The sequence below is a fragment of the Tiliqua scincoides genome, chromosome 1 (assembly GCF_035046505.1).
Source record: "Tiliqua scincoides isolate rTilSci1 chromosome 1, rTilSci1.hap2, whole genome shotgun sequence".
Classification (NCBI taxonomy): domain Eukaryota; kingdom Metazoa; phylum Chordata; class Lepidosauria; order Squamata; family Scincidae; genus Tiliqua; species Tiliqua scincoides.
In genome coordinates, this window is record NC_089821.1 from 53535193 (window position 1) to 53557330 (window position 22138).

The 22138-nt window shown below is 42.2% G+C and overlaps 1 protein-coding gene across 1 annotated transcript in view; it reads right to left on the reverse strand.

Moving 5' to 3' along the window:
* IGSF22 (immunoglobulin superfamily member 22) overlaps positions 1–22138 on the reverse strand; it is a 35053-nt gene that overhangs the window by 10989 nt on the left and 1926 nt on the right. Inside the window, exons 2-17 of the mRNA XM_066611211.1 lie at positions 21680–21811; positions 21065–21201; positions 18492–18591; positions 18219–18258; positions 16408–16582; positions 14407–14520; positions 12474–12636; positions 11983–12255; positions 10380–10664; positions 9398–9522; positions 8076–8217; positions 5726–6022; positions 3513–3815; positions 1867–2040; positions 1185–1313; positions 181–477 (exon numbers count right to left, since the gene is read on the reverse strand). Of these exons, the coding sequence (XP_066467308.1) occupies positions 181–477; positions 1185–1313; positions 1867–2040; positions 3513–3815; positions 5726–6022; positions 8076–8217; positions 9398–9522; positions 10380–10664; positions 11983–12255; positions 12474–12636; positions 14407–14520; positions 16408–16582; positions 18219–18258; positions 18492–18591; positions 21065–21201; positions 21680–21811 (2886 nt within the window). The remainder of the gene's footprint in view (positions 1–180; positions 478–1184; positions 1314–1866; positions 2041–3512; positions 3816–5725; positions 6023–8075; positions 8218–9397; positions 9523–10379; positions 10665–11982; positions 12256–12473; positions 12637–14406; positions 14521–16407; positions 16583–18218; positions 18259–18491; positions 18592–21064; positions 21202–21679; positions 21812–22138) is intronic.

Genomic DNA, 22138 nt, shown 5'->3' on the forward strand with positions numbered 1-22138 from the left:
TCAAGTGTTTTCAGGGTCAATGTTGTCACAGCAGGAACGGTATGCACAAGGTGGATATGGACTGAAGCATTCAGGGCTGATTTGTCTTGCTAGCATTTCCCCACCTGAGCCCAAACAGGAGCCCAACCAACTACAGGGCAGACTACAGTCCTAATGAAATGGAAAACTCTGCACACAGACCTGGAGGGGGCATGGCCAGAATGCCTCCCTTTAGCTCAATTGGCTCTCCCACTCCAGCTTCATTCACGGCTCGAATTCGGAAGAAATATTTCTGCCTCTCTTGCAGTCCCCCCACTGTGTAGCTGGTCCCAGAAATCGGGATCTTAGTGCACTTGGACCATTCCTTGCTGCTTGGAGTTCGCATCTCCAGTATGTATCCTGAAGGTGGGTCACCTTCATCTGGCTGCTGCCAGGCCAAAGAAATGCTGGAGTTGGAAGAATCCGCCACATGCAAACCCTTCACCAATCCAGGAGGCTCTGAAACAGGAGCAAACCAGTAGTGCTGAATACACACGGTATAGCATTCTGAAAACAATTTCTCTGCAATGTGGCATAACTTTCAAGCCTACGGTTTAAAACATGTCAAGTGGCACTAGAAGTGAGTTCTCTTGTCTTCTGAGTGCATAAAAGAGTGAATAAAGGTTGGAAGGCACTTGGTGTCATAATGTTTGGGGGGATTTGCAACCAAATTGAGACATATTTATGTATAAATGACTCTTTCAGTGCTCACAATGCCTATTTCTAATTGCAGTATCTGAGCTGGTTTATACATGCATATTCCTCACTTGAGGAATCAAGTGGTGGATATACTGAGGATTTATATTGAGGATATAAATATTATATTGAAGATATAAATCAACTAGTGAATTATGTATGTGAATGGGCAACAGGCTGTGGTTTGTACGTTTATCGAATAGACTGTATATGGACGGTCATGGACAATGTATCTGAAGTACGTATTGGTCTGATTCATAAGCACAGTGGTCCTGTGCCCACTTAGTATTATTAGAAAAGTGACACAGGCTGAAATTCAGTGGATCATGCTTTATATGAATTGGGCCATGGAAAGTGATAGATACAGAAGACACCTAGAAAGCACTTGCCTATTGTTCTGCATCAACAGTGAGCTTTATTCTGAAATGTATTTCTGAGACACTAGGAACTGATTAGGATTTGAAACATACTGACGGGATCTCTGGCCACAACTGAGTTTGAAGCACTGCTGGGATGTCCAGGCCCTGCTCGGTTCACAGCAATAACACGGAACTCATATTCAGTGTCTTCCAATAAGCCATCCACTTTGCACTTGGTATCTAAAAGTGGGAAGAAGATTACAAAAGTATTCAGGTTTACAACATTAGTAGAAGAGTTCCTGCAAAGAAGAATTTCCAAGTCATCTCTCTCTCTCTCTCTCTCTCTCTCTCATATACACACACCCCTTCAACATATATTTAAATTAATCTTTCAAACTGGGTAGTGTTTCCATGTTATTGTGGCACTTTATGGCCTTTTGCTGCCACCTTGTGGTCACAAACACAGCTTCATATGGACAGAGGGTCAAACAAGACTTTAAACAGGATAATAGTCAGGGAAAAACTCTGGCTCAAAGATGAAAAAGTTGAAAGCAAGCACACCACATTTGCCACACATCAGGTAAAGGAAGGGAAGACATACCAGTTCTGAATCCTGGACTGTTGGGGAAGTAGAAGATGCTCAAACAGCAAACAATGAACAACAAAGAATGACAGCTACTGCAACTTTTCAAGATGCTGTGGCATCACAGAAGCCTCTAGGGGTGCTAGAAATGTCAAAAAATAGGTAAACAATACAGAAAACCACGGGGGGGGGGGGAATAAAATTACTGACCTTGGATTAGTTCTTTGGACACAGGGACCCATAGATTGCTGCCTTTCTTCCTCCTTTCCACAATATACCCCTGTACTGGGGAACCACCATCTTTTGCTGGAGGATTCCAGGTAATGGTAATAGAATCCTTGGTGACATCAGTAACTTGAGGTTGAGAGGCCTGACCTGGGGGGTCTGAACAAGAGTTCAGCAAAGACGATTCAGAACAACAGTGACCATAGTTTTTTTCTTACTTTCCTGTAAAATTATGTGCAAAGCAACTTGCAAGATTAAAGCAATAAGCACATACAAATTAATGACTTTAAATCATTGTTCCTCTAACAATGTAAAACTAGCAGCAGAACAGCAGGTTTATATTCTGGTACAGAAACTTGAGTGCAGAAATGAATCTCTAAGGGTGCAATGCTAACCCACTTTCCAGCACTGATATAAGGGCAATGTAGCTCCAAGGTAAGGGAACAAACATTCCCTTAACTTTGAAGAGGCCTCCGTGACAGCTACCCAACTGCAGGATGCAACCCATGTTCCGTTGGTACAGCTATACCAGTGCTGGAAAGTTGGTTAGGATTGGGGCCTTACTGCCCAATCATATTCACACTTTCCTGAGAGTAAGCCCCATTGACTCTAATGGGACTTACTTCTGAGTAGACACGCATAGGATTTGGCTGCCAGTGATTAAAAGGTTATTAAAAAAAAATTGTGAGTCAGACCAGTTTTGGACATTTGCAGCCACCTTGGGCTCTTCAAATAGAGAGTAAAGCTGGAGTAAACATGCTTAAAATAAGTAAGAACATAAGAAAAACCCAACGGGATCAGGCCATAGGCCCATCTAGTCCAGCTTCCTGTATCTCACAGCGGCCCACCAAATGCCCCACGGAGCACACCAGATAACAAGAGACCTCATTCTGGTGCCCTCCCTGACATCTGGCATTCTGACATAGCCCATTTTTAAAATCAGGAGGTTGTACATGCACATCATGGCTTGTAACCTGCAATGGATTTTTCCTCCAGAAACTTGTCCAATCCCTTTTAAAGGCGTCCAGGCCAGACACCATCACCACATCCTGTGGCAAGGAGTTCCACAGACCAACCACATGCTTAGTAAAGAAATATTTTCTTTTGTCTGTTCTAACTCTCACAACACTCAATTTTAGTGGATGTCCCCTGGTTCTGGTGTTATGTGAGAGTATAAAGAGCATCTTTCTATCCACTCTGTCCATCCCATGCATAATTTTGTATGTCTCAATCATGTCCCCCCTGAGGTGCCTCTTTTCTAGGCTGAAGAGGCCCAAACGCCTTAGCCTTTCCTCATAAGGAAGGTGCCCCAGCCCAGTAATCATCTTAGTCGTTCTCTTCTGCACCTTTTCCATTTCCACTATGTCTTTTTTGAGATACAATTCTCCTCCTCCTAATAAGTATGGTGATCACTTGGATCTTGACCATCAAAAACCAACAAATATGAATTGAACCTCCATAAGAGGATATTTATGGTACATAATTCTTCCTATGTGCTATCCCATCTTAAGATGAGACCTCTCATTACATTCACCCTTTAGCCAGGATAAAAAAAATCCTGGCTAAAAGGCAACAATTGTCATTCAATCCACATGGCAGTTTTATTTAACCCACTGTACTAAGGTGCTTACCAATAGGGTCCCCAGCAAAGATCTCTTCTGTCTCCAGTGGCTCGCTCACACCCTCAGAGTTCACAGCCAGGATTCGGAACTGGTAGGCCTTCCCTTCCTCTACCTTATCTGTGGCAAATGTGGTGTGTTTGCTTTCAATTTCTCCAACTTTTATCCATGATTTTTTCCCAACCATTTTTCTTTCAATAATAAAGTGCGTCACTGGTCTGCCTCCATTGTCTTTAGGTGCTTTCCATTTCATTTTGACACACTTCCCCGACTTCTCCAGGAATTCTACTTTTCCTTGGGGTGGTTTTGGTTTGTCTGAAGCACAGGGAGATCAATTGGAAGAAGAGAAACAGTCATCACTAAACTACATCAAGTTTTTCAGCATCTCAGGTGAGTGAGACAACATTCATTTCAGTGTACAACAGATTCTCATTTGAGTCATCAAATCTCTAGACCTTAGAAAAAGAGAAAGGAAACAAATCTGGATGACCAAACACAGGTGCCTCAATAAGACACTTTGCTGTGGTCTATTCATATTCCACTAGTCATGACCACTCTGATCTGTTCTGACAGATCACTCTGTTCTGACAAAAACCCAACGTGATTGAGTGTGTGTGTGTGTGTGTGTGGGGTAGAAACAGTACTACAGCTGCAGCAGGTTCTACCCCCAACCTATGCATGTCCAGTAAACTGTGGGCAGGCCCTGTGTGTGTACAAATGGCATGTGTGCATGCACGTTCAGCAACCCTGCAGAAAAGCATTATTCAGTGCTTAGAGGAGGGACAGAGCTGGCTGCCATAGTTTTACTCTCCCCATGCCTCAGGCACATTCACTCACCCTTCAAAAGTTGTCTGAATCAGACTTTTATGGAAATAACCTAATTCTGCAAGCTGTTCTTTGCATGCATTTTGCCTGCCTAAAGAGAATGCTTCCCTCACACTGTGAGGGAAAGATAAGTTCAATTGTCCCTTGTCTTATGTGAGGTTTATGTTCCAAGGTCAAAGGGTAAAGTCAAAATTACCTTGAAAATCCCTTATATCCAGAAAATACGTACTGTACAAACTATGAGAGGCAGGCAGGAACTGACTGAGAGAGCAGCAGCTTCTTTCTCCAATTGTACACTAACTCTGAAGCATCCATTTTGTAAGTGGAATGGTGGTTGGAATTACCTGCACTATTTAAACTATTGTTTCTCTCTCTCTCTCTCTCTCTCTCTTTTTTTAACTGAACATGTGTAGTTGAATTTGCGGAAGACAACTGTGTGTAAGACAAGGGGCAACTGTACTGCCATTGCCTTCCTTCTCTAATAATAAACAAACATTTCTCCTCCTTCATGATTTCTTATTAGACAAAAATAAAAATATCTTGTCTTCTATTTAGTGGAAAAAGTTATTCCACATCTGTGTTCTGCATTTCATGGTCTGTCACAAAGTCTTTCCCTAGTTTTCTTCCCCAATCAACATCTCTATAACAGCCCAATCCTGAGCTGTCCGGGGCATGCGACTGCACCGAAAATGGCTGCTGCCACATCCTGGACACCTCAGGCAGCCGTGGGCGGCACTTTTGTCCCCTTCCCCCAGGTAAGCACAGTAGCCCCACAATTGGGCTACTCGATTCACCACCAACCAAAAGGTTGGCTGTGAATCAAGTGCCTCTGTGTCGCTTGGTGAGCCCAACATGGAGGCTTTGGATCCAGTGGAGCGTTGCTCCACCGGTCCCATCTCCTTCCCTCCCTGCTCTGGCCCCCCCTGCCCGGAACTTCTCCTGCCCACCCTCTCCCCGCCCTCCACCCCCTCCCCGGAACATCTGCTCCCTGCCTCCCCCATGCCCCCGCTTACCTCTCTACTGCTTGGCAGTCTGCACAACTGCCAAGCGACAGAGGTCGGGTGTCTGCCCAGCAGTAGCCTGGCACCGACCAGTGCTAGGCTAACACCAGCACTCACCCAGTGGTAGGATCTCCAAATATGCCTTATGGCACATTTGTGACAGTGTGCACCAGCAGTGAGCCGGCACGCCGAGCCCAGGATTGGGTTCTAAGGCAGACTAAGGCTTCTCCTATGCCAGGGAAGGCATACTTACGTAAGTTGAACACAGTGGGACTTCCAAGACAGACACATGTAGGACAAGGCTGAAGTACATTATTTTCCTTTGGCTTAGGAGCATCACCATGTTAAATTTTCATTATCCCTTAAGATTTGCTGCAAAAGGAGTTTCCAAGAACCTACCAAGAACATTGAGGTGCAAATGAGCAATTGCTGTTCCACAGTCACTTTTCAGCTTCATCATGATGGCGCCACTGTCTTCTCTCACACAGTGCTTTATAGTTAGCAGTGCTTGGTCATTTGTTCTCTCCATCTCAATCCTCTTTTCTTCAGTCACCTCAACACCATCCTTGAACCAGGTGACTTTGGGTAGGGGCTTGGCCCTGAATGGTACCTTAATGTTGGCTGTCTGCCCTACTTTCACAGTCACTGGGTGTGCAGCTAGTGCTTCAAGCACAGATGGATCAATAAAAGGGGGATCTTGGGAGTGAGAAATAGAAAACATGTATCAGAACCGTAGTCACACAAACTTGCTGGGAGCTTATTTTGTTATTTATTCGCAATTATTATTTATCATTGTAATTTATATTCCACCTTTCTAAATACAACAGAATTGTCCTCAAGGCAGCTAAAAAAAAACTATGCAAGATATTACAAATTTATACAAGATGAAAGCATTAAGATACTAATTAAAGTAATAAACATGAAAATAAGAGCCACAGTTTAAATGTTAACTATGAGTCGGGCACACTAGAATAATCATAGAATCATAGAGTTTGAAGGGACCAGGAAGGTCATCTACTTCAGCCTCCTGCCTATAGCAGGAAATCCTCTGTGAACATCTCCAGCAGGTGCCTGTTGAACCTCTGCCTGAAGATCTCCAGTGAGGGAGAATCCACCACCTCCCTTGGCAATCTGTTCCACTGCCAAGCGCCCTGACTGTTAAGAATTTCTTCCTAATGTCCAATCTGAATCTCCTTTCTTGCAGTTTGTACCATTGGATCAAGTTCTACTCTTAGAGGTAGTTGAGAAGATATTCTTTCTTCCAAATGACAGCCCTTCAGGTATCTGAAGAGTGTTACCCTGCACATGCCCAATCTTGTCTGATCTTGGAAGCTAAGCAGGGCCAGGTCTGGTTAGTACTTGGATGGGAGACCGCCTGGGAATACCGGATGCTGTAGGCTTATACCATAGTCTTTTGAGACTGAAGGTTGCCAACCACATATCATTTTCCCTCTCAGCCTTCTTTTCTCCAGGTTAAACATACAAGTTTCTCAGCCTCTCCTTGTAAGGCTTGTTCTCCAGCCCTCTGATCATCTTTGTCACTCTTTCCTAAAGTGAGATACCCAGAATTGGACACATTACTCTCTAGATGAGCCCAGAACTGGACACAGTACTCCAGGTAAGGAATACATAAGACTGCTTATGATAAGACTTTATTGCTTGGTGAAAGAAAGGCATTCGTGAGAACTGCTGTACATCCTTGGGGAGGACATTTCATAACATGGGCACCACCAGTGAGAAGACCCTGTCTCTTGGACCCATCCACCATTCCCCTGAGTGCAGAGGTCCTCCAAATCAGCATTGTTAAGAAGTGGTTTGAAGGCAACCTCTTCTTAGGCTGTTAGCAAAACAATTTCCATTTGAAGAAATCATTGGAAGAGATTTAGAATTCATACAATGATATGGTTCACACAATTGCAGCTGTTTTTGGATGCTCACATACTTTAACACTGCAGTTAGAATAACGTGGGATGCAGTGTAGCATATGGGAAATGTAAGCAGCTGGTGATGCTTTGCTCCTGCACAAATGTTTCACCCAGGCTCTGTGCATACATTGTGTTCAAATAGTACAAGCATATAAATTGGCACTGGGCATAATTTCAGTTTCTTTATTTCTTTTTTTCTTAAAGCATGTTACTAGCTCTTAGCACAATAGCAGCAATGCTTGATAAAAATATCAGAAGTCAGAAGAGGATGTGAATAGGATGTCCAATGACCAGGGAACAGCGTTTCATTGATCTGTATTGTCCCTCTTTGACAATGGAAGCAGAATAAATTATTAAAAATAGACAAATTGAGGCAAATGTGCTTCATGAGCATTGCAGGCATAACCTACCTAACCACAGACTTCTTACCTGCGGTTTTATCTCAACATGATAAGAAGGGACCTTTAAATTAAAGGAAAAAAAGTTGTTTAACAATAGCCTTGTTAATGTGGGAGAGGGTAGTGAGCAGACAATCCATCAATCATTCTCCAGGCACTTAGAACAGCTTCACTCCAAGGCAAGCAACCCCTCCCTACCCCCTAAGCACGTGAAAGAAAGATAACTACTTTGCATTGGAGAAGGTATGAGTATTAGTAGTATTATTTCATAAAGTTCTTCATGGTGTCAACATGAGCACACAATACTGCCAATTTATTTTTGATACTGCTAATCCGGCTAATGTCTGCTGTCCACCATTAAAACCAAGACTTGGACAGGAGGGCAGGGAAGGGAGTGAATTCCAAGGTGAAAAATCAGCGCTGTACCTGCAATGCTGACAGTGGCCTCACTCTCAGCTCCTTTTGCTCTGAAAGTGTACTTCCCTTCATGTGCCTCCCCCATCTTGTCAATGATCAGCTTGTGAACTGCCCCCTGCTTGACAATCTGGATTCCTTTCATATCTGTAATCTAAGGGGAAAAAGCAGACATGAAGACACTGTACATAGAATTCTAATAGTATGCTGGAGCACACAGACTGCTGTTTTAGACATGGGATCAAATCTGTTAGTTTTGTGGTTCTTAGGTAAGGTATCGATCTACATATAAGGTATGTGTGTACTTGATTTTTCTGTGCAAGAATAGTTGTATTACTGTTTTTTTTTATTAAGGATACATTTTAACTTCTGTGTGGGAGAAGAAGAGTACAGAGTCTTCAAAGAAATAAAAATAAAATATAACAGCAGCAAAAGACTCATCAAATGGGAAGGCACTGCTGCCAGGGACAGGTTGCATTGGTGTTTGTCACTTTTTACAAACACACTAGATAAGATCTCCTGTACCCAAGAGGCACCACAGGAGAGCACTTGGCCTCAAAAGCATTTTTAAAAAAATCTCTTAAAAAGTCAAAAAGTGATACAGGAAGGGGTGGGGGATGAGTTGTGTTGCTTGTCATTATTCCTGCACATGCAACAGGATGCAACAGGCAAAACACTCGCACAATTTCATTCTATACCACAACTGCACTAGCAATGGCAAAGTGCTAGTTTTTTGCAGTGTAGTCACATTTTGCCTACTACGAAATTTAGCATACTCAATACCCCGGCTAAAGAAGGGAAGTTGACAGGAGGGACTACATGTAACAAATAGCTCACACACAAATGCCACGGCTAGTTTAAGCCTCTTTTTGCTTGAGGTGAAAATGCGAAGTCATCATGTGATATCCCTTCACATGAGGGGTTCTGCAGGAACATGTGAGCTAGCCCCGTTCCAGCCACTGATGTAGACACAAGCCTTGCCCTCTCTCTTCCCAATTTAAGTGTTCATCTCCTCAGGCAAATGTCTGAATGCGAGGAGGTGTCAAGTGCATGTATAATTTGTGAGGCCGAGCCACCGCGCTCAATTCTGCAGGACTCCTCACACATTCTCTCTCCTTAGGAGAGGAACTTCTGAAAAGGGCTACTACCACACCAACCTGATTAGACTCCTCACCCCCACCCCTCCCCAGCCTTCTGTGAGCCGCCAATACCTATTTTAATACTAAAATGGCTGCTAAACAATCTGTCACACAATCGATCTACAAAAGATGGCCTCCATTAATCAAAGTGTGCCACATACATGGACACTTGCAAATTCATGATAGCTTACTTACCTCTTTACCATCCTTCAGCCACACACCTTCTACTCTCTCATCATTCAGGACAACACAGAGCTCTGCTGGATCCCCTGTTGAGGCCTGGACATCTGACAAACCACTTTTTACTGTAGCTAATCTCTCTGGAGGGGAAACACATAGGCAATACAAGTGGATGAGGAGGATAAGTACCTCTCAGACAAGTTCCTGGTTCCCTATCCCCCCATACTTGGACTCACTGGAAGTTAATGCCATCAAAACAAAATGGGACTTATTTCAAAAAGAACATATTAGACTAGGAGCTTTAAAACTTTCCAAAATCTAACATAGGGGACAAAGCTTTTGCCGCTTTTGTCCAGAAATGTATTTTGCCTCTTCCTCGCCTCACCCTACAATTTTGTTTTTTGGAGCCACCTTTGGTTAGAAGAAGTGATAAACAATGCTCAATGGGAGCACCAAATATGGAATTAGAGAATGAAAGAACCAGAAAATGGGTACCATATATACAGTCAAGAATGGGAAATCAAAATTCAAAAAGTGGTATCCGATTCTACTAACAGCCAATCCACCTTGAATCCCCCACAGCAATGTAGAGGTGCTTGTGTGAACTACTATGCATCCCAAGGGGGGGGGGGTTTGGCTGCTGGAGGACTCCTTGGGGTAGGGGGACATTTGTAAGCTGCAATTGGACAACTTGGACCTATGCAATGGGTCAACTAGGACCTCAATCATCATCAAGACAGGCAGGCATGTAACTGATTACCTACAGACAAACCGCAAGAATTACCTCCAGACACTTAGACAGGGAAAACTGGAAGTATTTTTTTCTGCTCCAGATAAAGCAGAGTAGCCTGATGATGTTGTCTCCTCTTCTTCCTGGTCCTCCTTCCTCCATCACTCTCTCTCTCTCTCTCTCTCTCTCTCTCTAAACAGAGATCTTCAGCCAATGCCACTGAAACTTTTTAAATTTCATACACCAAAACTCTCTCTTGATCCTTACCTTCTACAGTAACACTACAATTGCTGTAGTACTCTGTGGGGTCATTTTCTTGTGTGGCAACTATCATATAATCTCCAGAGTCACCCAGCTCAGCATCATCTATGATCAGTTCTGCCACCTTCCCCTCATGGGTCATGGTATATTTTTTAGACACTCCAATCACCTTCCCATTCTTTAGCCATTTCAATTTAACGTCTTTAGAGGTCAGTTCACATTCTAGGGTAGCTTTGCTTTTCTCCTTAACTCGGACATTCTTCAAATTTCTAATGAATTTAATTGGAGTTCCTGAAAGAGAAGAGGATAAAGAAGACTTAATGTTAACCATACTATAAGTTTACAATAAGGAATGTAAAAATGGGATTAGGAGGAGAGTATGGCTAAAAAATCAATGCAAACAAAAGAAAAACTGTTACTTTAAACCTGACAGGGATGTGGTGGGATCATTAGATAATGGGGGAATAAAAGAGAACATTAAAAGAGGATAGTCTTTCAAGACGGAAGGTTGCCAACCAACTCTGGAGATTGCAGAGAAGCTGAATGAATTACTTGCATCTGACTTCACTGCAGAAGATGTAGGGAAGATACCTATATCTGAAATGGCCTTCTCAGGAAGGGAACTGAAGAACTTAGAGCCCAATTTGAGCTCTTTAGCACCAGCACTACAAGCGTACCACCGGAACTGGGACTTGCAAACGTGCCATAAGGCACTCCTGTGGCACCTGGAGAGGAGGGGCTGGTAGCACTGGCCCAGCGCCAGCTGGCGCTGAGCCTCAGTGCTGCTGGGAGGGAGGGCTGAACCAGGGACGGGAGGGGGGTGAGACAGACACAGCTCTGCTCTGCTGGGTCCTGAACTCTATTGTCAGGCCAGAAGGTACGACACGGAGTCTCTCAAGTCTGCATCAGCAAAACAGCCAGTGCAGGCTTAAGAAGCCCCATTGCAGGGCTTGGTGCTTTCCCCAGAAGGGAACAAAAGTCCCCTTCCCCCAAGAAGACTTCTGGTGGCTGCTTCGGGATTGCAGAATGCAATGGTAGCCGCTTTGGCGCTGCTGCACCCAGTGGCAGCACCGCCCTTTAGGATTGGGCTGCCTGTCAAACATAAGTGATGTAGGATGAAGACTAGAATGTACTGTCAATGTCAAACTTTACCAAATCACTGGGTTCAAATAGCATCCACCCTTAAGAAACACAAACGTTTCATTAAATGATACACTTAGAGCTCGATCCTGAGCTCCTGTGGCGCGTGGCTGTGGCGGCATCCTATGCTCCCATGGAAACCACGGGCAGCACGTCAAGAGAAGGGGACTTTTGTCCCCTTCCCCTGGGTAAAGGGAGTAGCCCTGCAATGGGGCCTTCTCCCCCCCCGCCTTCTCCCCAGAACACCTCCACCTTCCGCCACCCCCGCTTTCCTCTCTGCTGCTCAGTGGTCTGTGTGATCGCCTAGCGGCAGAGGCCATGCATCTGCCCTGCATGTTTGCAACAAGTGCTCACCGGCAGTAAGCCGGCACGTCAAGCTCAGGATTGGGTTCTAAAACTCTGGTTGAGATTCCCCACTTTAAATCTGAGTAATGCTGGTGATAAAAGATACAATCTCAGCATCACTTACGCTCAATGAAAAGCTCAGCCTTTGTCACTAGATCTCCAGTTTCGAAACTGATGTTACCCATGTCGCTTGGACGAACGTCTTTAATTTTCAGTGTGTGAGTTAATCCATCTTCTGATGTGATGATCTCATACTTGTCATCTCGCTTCAGGTCTTTCCCATTGAATTTCCAGGCAAAGTTAGGCACTTTCTTGGAAAGGCGGATCTCAAACACAGCCGTCTGCCTCTCTGTTACTTTCAGAGGTTTCAGGCCTGCCAAAAATTTCAGGGGCTCATCTGGAAAAACATGATACACACAATAATTTCCATTGCTCAGATTCATCTTTCATAACAAAGAGGCTTTGAAATTATATAAACCAAATGTTTTTTCAGTATGGTCCAGACTGTCAGCCTGCATGCATTAGTATAGGTCTACAGAGATAATCAAAACTACTATGACTTGTACAAGCTGAGAATATAATCCTTACCCATATGCAATTAAAAACCATATTTACCTATTACTTTCAGTTTTGCTGAGAGTATCTTATCGCCTACTCTGAGAGAGTATGTGCCCTGGTCTTGTTGAGTAACGTTGCAGACGTAAAGCATAAACTTTGTGCCCATCTGTTTAACTTCATATTTCCCTAGATTATATTGAAAACGCAAAGGTTCATCCTCCTAGAAAAGAAGAATATGGACACTAGGTGACATCACTGCAAGTAGGCAGGACAGGTAAAATAAGGTTTGCACAACAAGCATGCTCATCACTCTATAATTGCTAGGTGCCTAGCAACCAAATGTATAAATTGTCGTCATCGGGAAGTACTGCATTCCATTGATCTGCGCACAACTTTTTTGGCATGCACTATAGTGCACTAAATGAACTGTCGTCATCCCTCTTTCAAGACCATATCTATCACAACAAACTTACCCCAGACACTCGCCTATAAGCCGACCCCACAGATAAGTCAAGGGCAGGTTTTGAGCCAACAATCATGGAATTTTCCATGACCCTCTGATAAGTCAGGGGTTAAACTCAGGGGGTTGTCTGACCATAGTTTTGTCTGATTTTACCACAGGCCAGATCCTGAAAAATAACCTACCAGTAATTGTTACCTAAGAACTGTAGTCTCTAATTTATTAAATACATAGTAAAATATCATAAGATACATTTTTATTCTTTTTTAAATTCTGGTCTTCACCACCTTTTTGTAAACACTATCAGAGTAAGTGCACTGTTAACAACATACCAGTAAAACATTGGTTCCCAGCCTGGTATTCATGTACCAGGGACACTCAACAGGACCTTTGGGGTACTTGAAAAGAATGGAATTATGGCAGAAAAAGGCAGGTCATGCTCCAGAATGCCTTGCAAGACAGGAATGCCTTGCAAGGACCAGCAAGGCAGGAAGGGAGGTAGCTAGTTGGCTGTGAAAGCCCCACCAATAGCTAGTTTTTGGTCATCAATTCATGAGTGAACCAGTGATTGAAAACCAGCACAGTAAAAAAAGCTGAAACAATATAGAAAGTGATCAATCACCCAGAATTTCTCAGCACACTTCTGGTGCAAAACAGTGCAAAGGCAGAGTCTTCTGTTCTTCAAACAGATAAAAAGAGAAAGTATGTGATGAATACATGAAGTCTGGGCTTTCATAGAGAGGAGATGAGGGCTTGCATTATTACAAACATTTTACTAATATGAAGGGTACAATTTATGGAAATGGGCTGCAAAGGGATATGCAAGTGAAAAAGTTTGGGAACCACTGCAGGAGAACCATGAATCAAATCCACTTTTAAGGTGTCTGGTGTGTTAAGCCAGAAGCTCTATGTACAACATACAACCCATAACACGTAACTGGGAGTGTGCAATTCAATTCACAGCAGAGAGATGCAGCTGTATATATTTGCAACCCTTTTTACTGAGAAGTAGACCCACTGCTTTCCATGGGTGTTATTCTTAAGTAATGGTGCATTGAATTGTAGCCTGGGACTTTGCTTCAAATGGAAAGGGGATCCCATCCTGGTGTTGAAAAAAAAAGACCTCTGCCAAATGCAAAGCCTTTGCAAAAGGGAACCAGGTTGCAGCAGCAAAAGGGAATGGAGGAGAATAAAAGGTTAACTTTGGCTGGAATTTTCCAGGAAAGTTACTATAGCAACTCAGGAGGTGCCTGCCTGAGCTTATCAGAGAAACAAAACTGCTCAGAGTTGAAAGGCTCTGCCCTCTGATTGACCCAGAGATAAGGCAAAGTGAGAATTGGACCTTGATTACTTGGCAAAAATTTCACTACTGTACTTTAGTATCTACAGTAAATAGCTTGTTAAACTACTTAGCAACAAAGTGGCTTTAGAGGAAAAGCTTTGACAGAGACCCATTACCTCATAACTCGGAAAGTTTTCACAACTTTCTTCATTCAACTTTTTTCATTCAAATAAATAAAGGCAAGCTACCTTTATCCATGTCATCTTCGTATTGGCATCCTTCAATTCCAGAATAGTATCAAATATTGCTGTAGAGTCTATTTTAGCAGTAACATCCTCCAGAGGTTTCAAAATCCTTACGGCCTGTAATAAATAAATCAAAGGGCTAGATCGTTATCTTATATCCCAGTATTATTTTGGTCTCCCTTTAAACTCTGCTTTTGATTTGTAAATTTGGTTACTGATACCTAGTGCTGGTTTTATCCTTATATCACTGTTTTCCTTTATTTTTTAAATGATGTCAAATGATGATGTATTCAAATGATGATGATGTATGTGGTCAAAAAACTAAAGCCTTCTTGCAGATGTTACTGTATGAAGATCCAACACTCAGCGGAGTGAACAGGAGTGCCTCTTGCACAGGTGCATCACTAGCCATATCACTGGGCCCTCCTATGTTTAGTGTTTGTCTCTACATACAATTGCTAAATGCAGGGATGCTTGGAGGCATAGCTGACCTGCATGTCTATTATTACTGGTCCAACCTTCATATCCATGTTATACATGGATTTTTTATACAATGATTTGACTCAACACGAATGGCCACTGCAAATGAGAAGGAATGTGCTGGTCCCTGGAGAAGGGGAAAAATGCATCCCTTTAAAATCACAGTTTAAAAAACTGCTCTTCTTACTGTTGTAGACAGACAAGTGCAAGCGGTCATTCCATTCTTCAGCTGAACCAGGCAAATGCAAGGGGTCCTTTGCATTTCTAATTACTGACTGCCTCTCTACAACAGCAAGAAAAGCTGTTTTGAAACCACAATTATAAAGGGACACACTTTTTAAGTTTTTAAAACTGCTTTTATTTAACACATTTTATGGTAATAGCAGGGAGTCCCAGACTCAAACCCCTGCAGATGTTGAGGCATGACCATATTCCATTAGGAGCAATGGAAGGGCAAGGAACCTGGAAGTGGGTCTTTAAATCTATTTTTCCACTATTTTTATCCATGGGTTTTTTTTTATTCACTGGAATGGAACCCAGTGGATAACGAGGGACAACCTGCATTATTTTTATCATCTTCATCTATGTAAACATTGGAGCACCAAGCACCTTGCACAATTGCTCTATCCGATTTGTCTGAAGAGGGCTTCACTGAATTTTGGATTTGTTTGTTACTTGCACAAGGAAAATGAGCAAGAAAGAGTCCTGCGGCGTCTTAGTGCATACAAATATAGGTGGCGTAATTTTTTGCATGACTTATGCCAAATACAGCCTTAGTGTTGAAAGTGTTAGCATTATAAGACTGCCACAAGCCTCCGTTGTTTTCCGGAATACAGTTACCCTTCACAAGACAGTTCTTTATGGCTAAAGTTTTCAGTAGGTGTTGGCTGCTTTTCAATGCATTAATTTTGGAATGCTTTTAGAAAGCTTTTATTGATTGCCACTTGTAAAGCCCAACCACTAAATTGCAGTTGTGATTTCTGTTTTCTTAGTTGACTTATATTTCACTCTTATTTCCCTTGCCTTAATACAGGGGTCTCCAAACCCTGGCCTGGGGGCCATATGTGGCCCATGGTGAGCCTCTATCCAGCACGTGACCAGCCTCTTGTTCCCTGAGAGCCTCTGGCCCACTTGGCGGAACATGACTGGAACAGTGCTCTGGTTGCATCTGGAGGGTTACGTCTGGTCTGAAGGGCCGGAGAGTTTGAATGAATGAGCCCATTCATTATTTATTCACTCATCTAAGTTCCATCTCTGATTTATTTATATAAATTTTATATTTAAATTTTTTTTCTGGCCCTCAGTACTGTGCCAGATATTTGATGTGGCCCTCTGGCCAAAAAGTTTGGAGACCCCTGCCTTAAGACATAGAGATAAATATCGTAGCTAACACTGTCCGTCTCACACGACAAAACATCAGAAGAAAATTACTGCAGCGTAAATTCAGATGTAGGAATTTGTATGGCACACCCAAAAACAAAAACATACATTGACCGAGTTTTAAAGTCTGATGGCATCTCTCACCTCAACTTCGACTTTTTTTTTCATCTCCTTCAGTTTCTTAAGAAGCCCTCGGAAATCTGTGAAGCCATATTGCATGCAAACTTTCTCAAAGTCCTTCTTGGGTACCTTGGAGAGAATCTCTAGCATTTCTTTCTCATCAATCTTCTTCTCTATTTTCTTAGGAGCTGGAGGCCCCCTGCGTACAAGTGGGATAACATGACCGCCATTTTGCATTTATTGAACTGACAAGAATTCTAAAGGAAAAGGCAACCTCATAAAATGACAATTCCCAAGGCTGGAATTAAGGGAAAACCATGCAATTAAACTAGTGTGGAAGCTTAAGACAATGCTTCTACAAGCCATTCTCCCCTATTCCTCTAATTCCTCTAATCATGGATATATTTTACTACCTTTTCACTCTGCCATACTACCTTTCACTTTCTGCCATTTGTAAAAGCTCTGTTCGGTAGTGTTGGGGCTGGACCCACATTCCAGTTAAACGGTTTTGCATTCTATGTGGCAGTGATGATGTCACTGGCTCAGGTTCTCTCCTCATATCCTTTGTTCAGATTTTCCTACTCATGTTTTCTGATTGACCAACCCCACCCTACCCTCTCCAGTTTGAAACAAGACAGACAGTTGATTGGATATCTCTGACACTTCCTTATGCTCTTTTCTCCTTTCACAGGCTCTCCTCCAAGATTCGTTCTAAAGTTATCAGAACCTTGGGGGGGGGGGAATAGAAGATCCTTTTCTGGGCTAATTCCAAAACTGTAGAATGGTTTCTGTGGTGAGGTTTGTCAGTTCTGTCAGCTTTTCCTAAAGCTGACCTACACTGCATTAACCTTTGCCCTGCAAAACCCTAAACGACTGGGGACCTGAAGGATTGCCTACTCCAACACAAACTGGCCCAACTCTTTTTTTGAGGCCAAACTCAGAGTATCCTGAGGTATGTGACCATGAAGGGCAGGATCTTTCCAGTTGTGATGCCTGGATAATGGAATTCCCTTCCCCTGCCCATTAGCCCAGTATTTTCTTAGATGGTTTTCAGATGCTGGTCAAAAAATTATTTCCACAGGGTTTTCATCGGGCATACAACCCCTTAAGTATGTTACTTCTCTGTTGACTTTAAACATGTTTTTAAATTATTTCAAGGCTGTTCTTTTTTAAAAAAAAAAATTGATTTCTTTTTATGCAGTTTAATCAGTTGTTTCTGTTTCCTGCTTGTTTCTTTTGTTTGAATGGTTGCTTGTGGTGTTTTAGTTATGCTGTCAACTGCCATGAGAAGCAAATAGAGAGGGAGGATATAAATATTTCTAAGGAATAAATAGCTATTTCTCATTTGGTAGTTGAAAGAGAAACAGTAGAAGGAGGTATAATTTGTTCTGCAGTTTCCTCTCTGCAGGACCATCCCTATGTTGGTGTTTGTGTTCATGATTATTTTGGTTTTAATTATGATTTTAGGACTATTTAGTAAACTACCTTGAAAGGTGGTAGAAGTGGGGTAAATAAGTTTTGAATAAATAAATGGATAAATTGGTTCCCCATGTTGCTTGGGCCAAAGCCAACAGGATCGGGTTGCTTGTGGGACACAAGATGCTGAACCACATGGACATTTGGCATGATCCAAATTCTTTGTACATTCTTATGATCTCTCATTGTCATGGTCCCACTCATTCATCGGACACACCTGCTTCTTTTTCACTTAGCCTTCAGTCCAGCATCCCACCAACAACTACTGTGCAACGCAATAAAGAGAAAATCTAGAAATTATCCTTCTTGAGAAAGTGTGCTAATTTTGCATGTACTTTGATGGAAAAATTGCCTCTCACCTTTTTTTCAACAATTTTTTGAAATCCAGCTTCTCTTGACCTTATTAAAAAAAAAGTGAAACAAATTAAAATAAGAGAATTATTACAAGAAGCCTGTATTCTGCTACAGGTTCTGGCAAGGAATAGTATATTGCTTATGGATCAGAATTCTGAGAGTTCCCATTACATGATTTCCATATCATATAGGTCCAGTCCTGGTGGTAACACCAGAGTCCTTACATTTTCCAGTGCAATGTTTTCTTCAGTCTTGTTAGGAATCTGTTTGACGCTTACCTTCAGTTACAATCAAGGACACAGTGTAGATAATGTCAGCATGGTCATTGGTAACAACACATTTGTAATTGTCTGCATCCTCTGATGCGAGGTTGTCCACCTGCAAAGATGACATAGTCAGTAAACATCATCAGGAAACTTATTGACTGCCAGTGTCATTTCCCCACTAAAGACTTGATCCAACTTTAGGTTAACCAAAAGTAATGGCTTCTTGTGACTGGCTCACATAGTTGCTTCATGCTTCTCCGGAGCAATTTCTTAAGATTGTCTAATGGCGCAATCCTAACCAACTTTCCAGCACTGACACAGCTGTGCCAATGCGGCATGTGCTGCATCCTGCAGTGAGGAGACAGTCAAGGAGGCCTCCTCAAGGAAAAGTCATGTTTGCTACCTCACCTTGGGGCTGCATTGCGGCTAGGTCCGTGCTGAAAAGTTGGTTAGGATTGCACCCTAAGTGAGTACTATAGACCAGGTGTCTCCAAAGTAAGCCTGGGGCCCACATCTGGCCCACCACAAGATTTTATCTGGCCTGCAGCAACCTTTTTGTGTATTTGAGTATTTGTGTATTTTGAGTATTTGCTAATGTTTGACCTTTTTACTCACTATATATCATTTCTCAGTTTAAGTACTGCTTTGTTTCTTTGTAATTCTCACATTTTTCTTTTGTTCTGAATCCCATCATGTTGATTACAAAAAAAGATCCAAAGAAAGCTTATTCCCTCATTTAAATTTCATTCATTCATTTATAAAACTGATTTTTTTTTTCAGCCTGCAAAAATGTGTAAAATATATGATGGGGCTCTCGTACTAAGACATTTGGAAACCCTTGCTGTAGTAGACCAATCAATTCTCAAACAGTTGTTAACCCACTGCAGTTTTATGAACTGTTGTTTTCAACATAGGTCAAAAACTACCATCTGCTTACACAAAATGTAAATTGCCAGGATACATGAAATTAAATTGTAATTACTTTGTTAAATAAAATGCTGAAGGTTAAACATTCTGCATTGGAAATGAAACCCTTCTGAGCAGTCAGTTGAGCATAAATGCTGCAACCATGGAAAGATTAAGGCTAAAATTCTGAACACACTTATTAGGGATGGTGCTCCAATGAACAAAATGATACTTACTTCTAGGTAAACATGTGTATGCTAAAGAGTGGCTGAGGTCAAACAGTGGTTTGTAAGCCACACGTGAATTTAAGGCATTGCATTTAAGTGTGCATAGTTTTCTTCTACAAATAAGAAAAATTAGTGAAAATATTCCTTGGAGGAAAGCTATATAATGGCAGTTCTGTGGAAGATTGAACTAAGAAAATGCTACAGAGGTTTAAAAATTGTTGACACCTATGGTTATTTTGCTTGGATGGTCAAAGTATAAAAAATAAAAAGTAAAATGTAAAAAGCAGTCCTATAATGGGAATGATAATGCTAGAGAGGCTTCTGTGGAACAATGGGCACATTTCATCCATGACTGGAACAAGTCCAAATCAAGCACAAATGTTAGGCTGACTATATTGAAAATCATTTCAAGCATCTTAAGATTAACATATTCTTGTCTATAAAAGATGGCAGCCCAACCCTAAGCTTCCTGGCATGCAGGGCTGCTGCGGAGCTGAAAATGGCTGCGACGGTATCCTAAGTGCACCAGGCAGTTGCTGGCAGTTCATCCTTTCTCCCAGGTAAGGAAAGTAGCCCTGCAATGTGGCTACTTGATAGAATCAAGAGCCTCCATGTCTGGCTGCGAGACCTGACACGGAGCTCAGGATCTGGTGGAGCTGAGCTCCACCGGTCCTGCCCTCCTCCTGCCCCGCTCCCTCCCCTGGCACACCTTCTCCTGCTCCAAAATGCCCCCACCTCCCCCACGCCCCCACCTACCTCTCCACTGCCCAGTGGTTTGGGTGACCACTGAGTGGTGGAGTACCGGTTTTCCACCTGCACTAGCCCAATGACAGCTGGTGCTGGGCTAGCTCTGGCGCTAGGCCGGTGCTAGGGGCTTGCAAATGTGCTTTAGGGCATGTTTGCGACAGTGCACGCTGTTTAAGATTTGGCTCTTAGACTGTTCTTTTTCCTGTATATCTCTATCTCTTAAAATTTGATATTGTGGGCATTTTTCTATTGGTGAATTATCCTATTAGAAAAAAATTGAAAGAAGAGCTAAAAAATTTTGGAGCATATTTACAAAGTAACACTGGTTATAAAACATTAGACAACAGAAAGCAACTAAGCCAGGAACCAGACAAGTTGTTTTTGCTTTAAGATGGTGATGATGCATGAAGTTTACATTTTAGATCTGTAACAGTTCTTTGTAAAAGCATACAGATTGCCTCTTCTCTCAATGGTTACAATAAATGTATTTCCAAATCTTTCCAAACCTCTATATAAATGTCTTTGCAGCAGGACATGACCAACAAATGTAGCACTGACTTCTGCTACTTGCACACTAACATCTTTTATTTATATCCCACTTTCCTTCCATGTTGGAACAGGGATTCCCAAGTGGTCTCCTTTCCAGACATGGAGAGGATCCAGTGCTGCTTAGTTTTGGCACGGTTGTTGCATCACAAACCTTACCTTAAGAACATACTCTTTATTGATACTGTCAAAAAACATCTTTGATCCTTCTTTGATTGGTATCCCACTTTCTCTTTTCCACGTTACTGTGGGTTTGGGGTTACCTTTCACTTTGGCTCGAAATACGGCTTTATCACCTGTAGGTAAATGTGGAAAAATGTCAAATGAAATTTTATGTTCCGTTCAGTGACAAGCTGCTTGTTGTGTGTCAGATGGACTCTTTTATCTGCACAGCCAAGGTCTTCTCACATACAGCTCCTCCTTAGCGTTCGATACATCATTTTTGTGTGTGGCTGATTTGAAATTTTGTGGCTAAAGATGGATGGTTGTATTCTAAGAATTTTTCCCACAAACAAAAGTATTTCCAGTCATGGAAATGGGTGGTGGTAGTGGTGATGGAGATAATTTCAACCTTTTCTATGCAATCTCCTGAAGATCTGCTTGTGAGGGTTGGGAGACCTTCAGAAGCAGATTTGGAGGCAAAGAAGGAATGGGTGATTGGAAAAAAAAACTGTCCTCCCATGGGAAAAATATGTTCCTGTTTCTTTGAATAGAGTCCAGTGTTTGTGATATCCTGAGGGTGAGGTGATCCCTAGATAAACAAAAGCTGCTTACCTTCAGGGGCTGTTATTGGGTGAGGTTTCTCCACAAATTCTGGGATGGTCTCTCCAAGAGGGATTTCACTTGAGCGGGAGATCATACTAAAAGATTCCACAGTGGCAGAAGATTTCCTAGTAACTACCTCCTCTGTTAGATGAAAGCTTGTATTAGTCACACACAAAAATGGCTATCAAGATTTTAGAGTAATTCCCAAAAATACATTTATCTACAAGATAATGCATTCTTCATAAAATTATCAAAATAGTTTACACAGATGCCTTTGATACAATTGATCATTCTCCATTGCTCAACTCCCTGACTTAAGTGTGATTCTGTCTGGTTGTTCATTCAATGAAGCTGCTTCTCCTCCTTTCCTCTATCTATTGGGGTCTCTTAGGACTCTCTTCTTGGCCACTTGCCATTCTGTCTCTACATGCTGTCCCTAGATGACTTCCCATAGCTTTAAATTCCAGT